Source organism: Macrobrachium nipponense, chromosome 7 (assembly GCF_015104395.2).
Source record: "Macrobrachium nipponense isolate FS-2020 chromosome 7, ASM1510439v2, whole genome shotgun sequence".
NCBI classification, from domain to species: Eukaryota; Metazoa; Arthropoda; class Malacostraca; order Decapoda; family Palaemonidae; genus Macrobrachium; species Macrobrachium nipponense.
The window spans coordinates 2,524,276-2,526,775 of NC_061109.1; the positions used below are offsets into that span (position 1 = coordinate 2,524,276).

Sequence of the window (2,500 nt, forward strand, 5' to 3'; positions counted from 1 at the left end):
TAACAATAACTTTTCTGTTTTTCTGTCGAGGTCACTAGCAAATTTTTCCATCCTCTTGTAAAAACTCTCTCTTTGCTCTTCCTCCTTACAGAAGTCTTGCCTCTCCTTGATGAAGGCTGCTCTCTCTTCTTGAAACTTCGTACCTCCATGCTGAAGGCCGCTCTCGCAGAAGAAAATTCTTTTTCATCCAGAATTTTCTCTCTCATAATCAGAGTTTCTTCCCACTGTTGCAACTCCTCTCTTTTTCGTTTCTGAGTTGTCCTTTGTATAGTGATATTCGCTTCCAACTTCATGAGCGTTTCTTTCATCTCTTCATTGATTTCACGGAATCTACTCAGTCCCTTTTCCTCTTCATCAAAAGTTTTTTTCCGTTCCGCCAACTCTTCTGCATCCCTTTCATACTGCTCCTGGTCTAACAATAACTTTTCTTTTTTTCTGTCGAGGTCACTAGCAATTTTTTCCATCTTCTTGTATAATCTCTGTCTTTGCTCTTCCTCCTTCCAGAAGTCTTGCCTCTCCTTGATGAAGGCTTCCTTCTCTTCTTGAAACTTTCGTTTCTCCATGCTGAAGGCCGCTCTCGCAGAAGAAAATTGTTCTGGAACAGCGGCGGAAGCCTGAGTGGTGGCGTTGCAATATTCTGGTACGTCATCTGGAGCAGCTGTGTCACGTGAGGTCGGAATGAGCTCCTCCTTCAAAGCAACACTTTGGGTGGTGGGTATGCAATCCTCCATAGTGGGAATGATCCCCGGTACAGTTTGAGGAATGGACTCTTTTTCTTCTGATCTCAATCGCGGAAAAATGGAGGTTTTCTCGTCCTCCAGAGTTGGAATGACCTCTTTCTCTTCTGGTCTAAATGGTGGAGCAATGGAGGTTTTCTCGTCTTCCAGAGTCGGAGTGGACTCTTTTTCCTCTTGTTTAATTTGTGGGATGACGGTGGTTTTATCTGGGAGACCTGTCGGTAGGACATTTTTGTTCTGGCATGCACAGTTTTGAATCTTTTCCATCTCCATTTTGATTCTTCTCCCTCGAGTTTTATCCAGGAGATGTACATGAATGTCAAGATGTGTTTTCAGGGCCAAATCAGCCCAGTTATGTCCCAGATTTCTCTTCTGTCTTTTCAGTTCATTTATCATTGCTCTAGCTTTGGCCCTATCCTTATGATCATCATAAGCTCGTCCGGTCATTAGTTTAATCATCTGGAGAACTGCTTTATTTAAACTATTAAATTCTTCTTCTGACTTCCTTCTGTGCCCACTTTCCATGGATTGGTCCAAATCTGTCCTTCGCAAAGGGGACGCTCTCGAGTTGCCGTGGTGTTCTTTGCAGAAAGCAAAGAAGCTTGCCAGTTGTATATCTGTTTCCAGAAGCTCCGCCTCCAAATCACGCCTATCTTGCAGACATCTCCTGAGCAGCTGCCTGAGCTTATCGTTCTCCTCTTGGAGGTTCCTGTGTAATCCTTCCAGGTGTTCGACATGTTTGTGCTCGTCTTGTCTGTCGCATTTCAGCCTTCCAATCTCCCCCTGGAGCTGACTGATCAGACGCACTTTGTTAGCGCCCTCCTGCTGCAACTCCTGCAGGCAGGCCTCACACTTCTGCTTCTCAGCATCCCTACACTGCAGGAGCTCTTCCTTCCCCTGAAGGTCGCACCTCATTCTTTCGTTCTCGTCGCGAATCTCTGTCAGTTGATCGTCCATCTCGCAGATCTTGTGCCGCAGCTCTTTAGCCTCATCCTGGCACTGCTTAGCCTCGCGTTCCTTAACATCCAGTTGTCTCGCCAGCTTTTGGATCTTCGCCTCGGCCTCGTTCATTTTCTCTGCATGCTTCCTCGCAGCCGAGACTTTCTTTTCGTTTTTGCACTCAACTGCGATCAGATGCTCTTTCAGGATTTTGACGTTGTCTCGGAGCTTCTGGTTTTCATTTTTCAATTCGTTCTCCCTGTGCAACATCTGGCGTTTTTCTTGTTTCAGTTCACGAATGTGTTCTAGCAGCCGTCGATTACTTGCCTCTAGTTTCTCTTGCTTCTTCCTGTGAAGCTCTGCCTGGGCCTCTTGAAGATTTACTTGTCCCAACAAGTTATCTTTCGCGAATCTGTCTTGGTTGACTTGCAGGGGAATGTTGGGTAAATGATGCGTTTTTTCCTTTATGTTTTTCCTCCTCGTGGTGTTCCTTCCTCCCCAGTGGTCCCTCATTCCCCTAGAGGGCCTATCCATTCTTTGTCTTGGTGTTCTCCATCTCCTAAACTGTCTGTTTGTCGTATCTCCTTTCCTGATATTCTCTTGATTATAGTCCAGGCATCTTGGGTCCGTGTCGCGGAATGTCTCTCTGCCTCTGGGGAAGTTATGTGTCTTCCCAGCATCATATTCTGACCTTTCTATATTGGTCAAGATGTCCTCGCAGTTCAGTTCCGACTCTAATCTCCCCGAGATGTCATCGCTTTCTGCTCCCTCCACTTCCTCTGAAGAGGTTTCGCAGATGACTCTTGGCTGAGATCTATCTAAAG

At 46.0% G+C, this 2,500-nt stretch overlaps 1 protein-coding gene across 1 annotated transcript in view; it reads right to left on the reverse strand.

The window, feature by feature from the left end:
• Nucleotides 1-2,500, reverse strand: part of LOC135217264 (myosin-10-like) — a 3,084-nt gene that overhangs the window by 1 nt on the left and 583 nt on the right. The window contains exon 1 of the mRNA XM_064253004.1: nt 1-2,500. This exon is cut by the window's left edge and continues 1 nt beyond it; it is cut by the window's right edge and continues 583 nt beyond it. Coding sequence (XP_064109074.1) covers nt 1-2,500 — 2,500 coding nt within the window.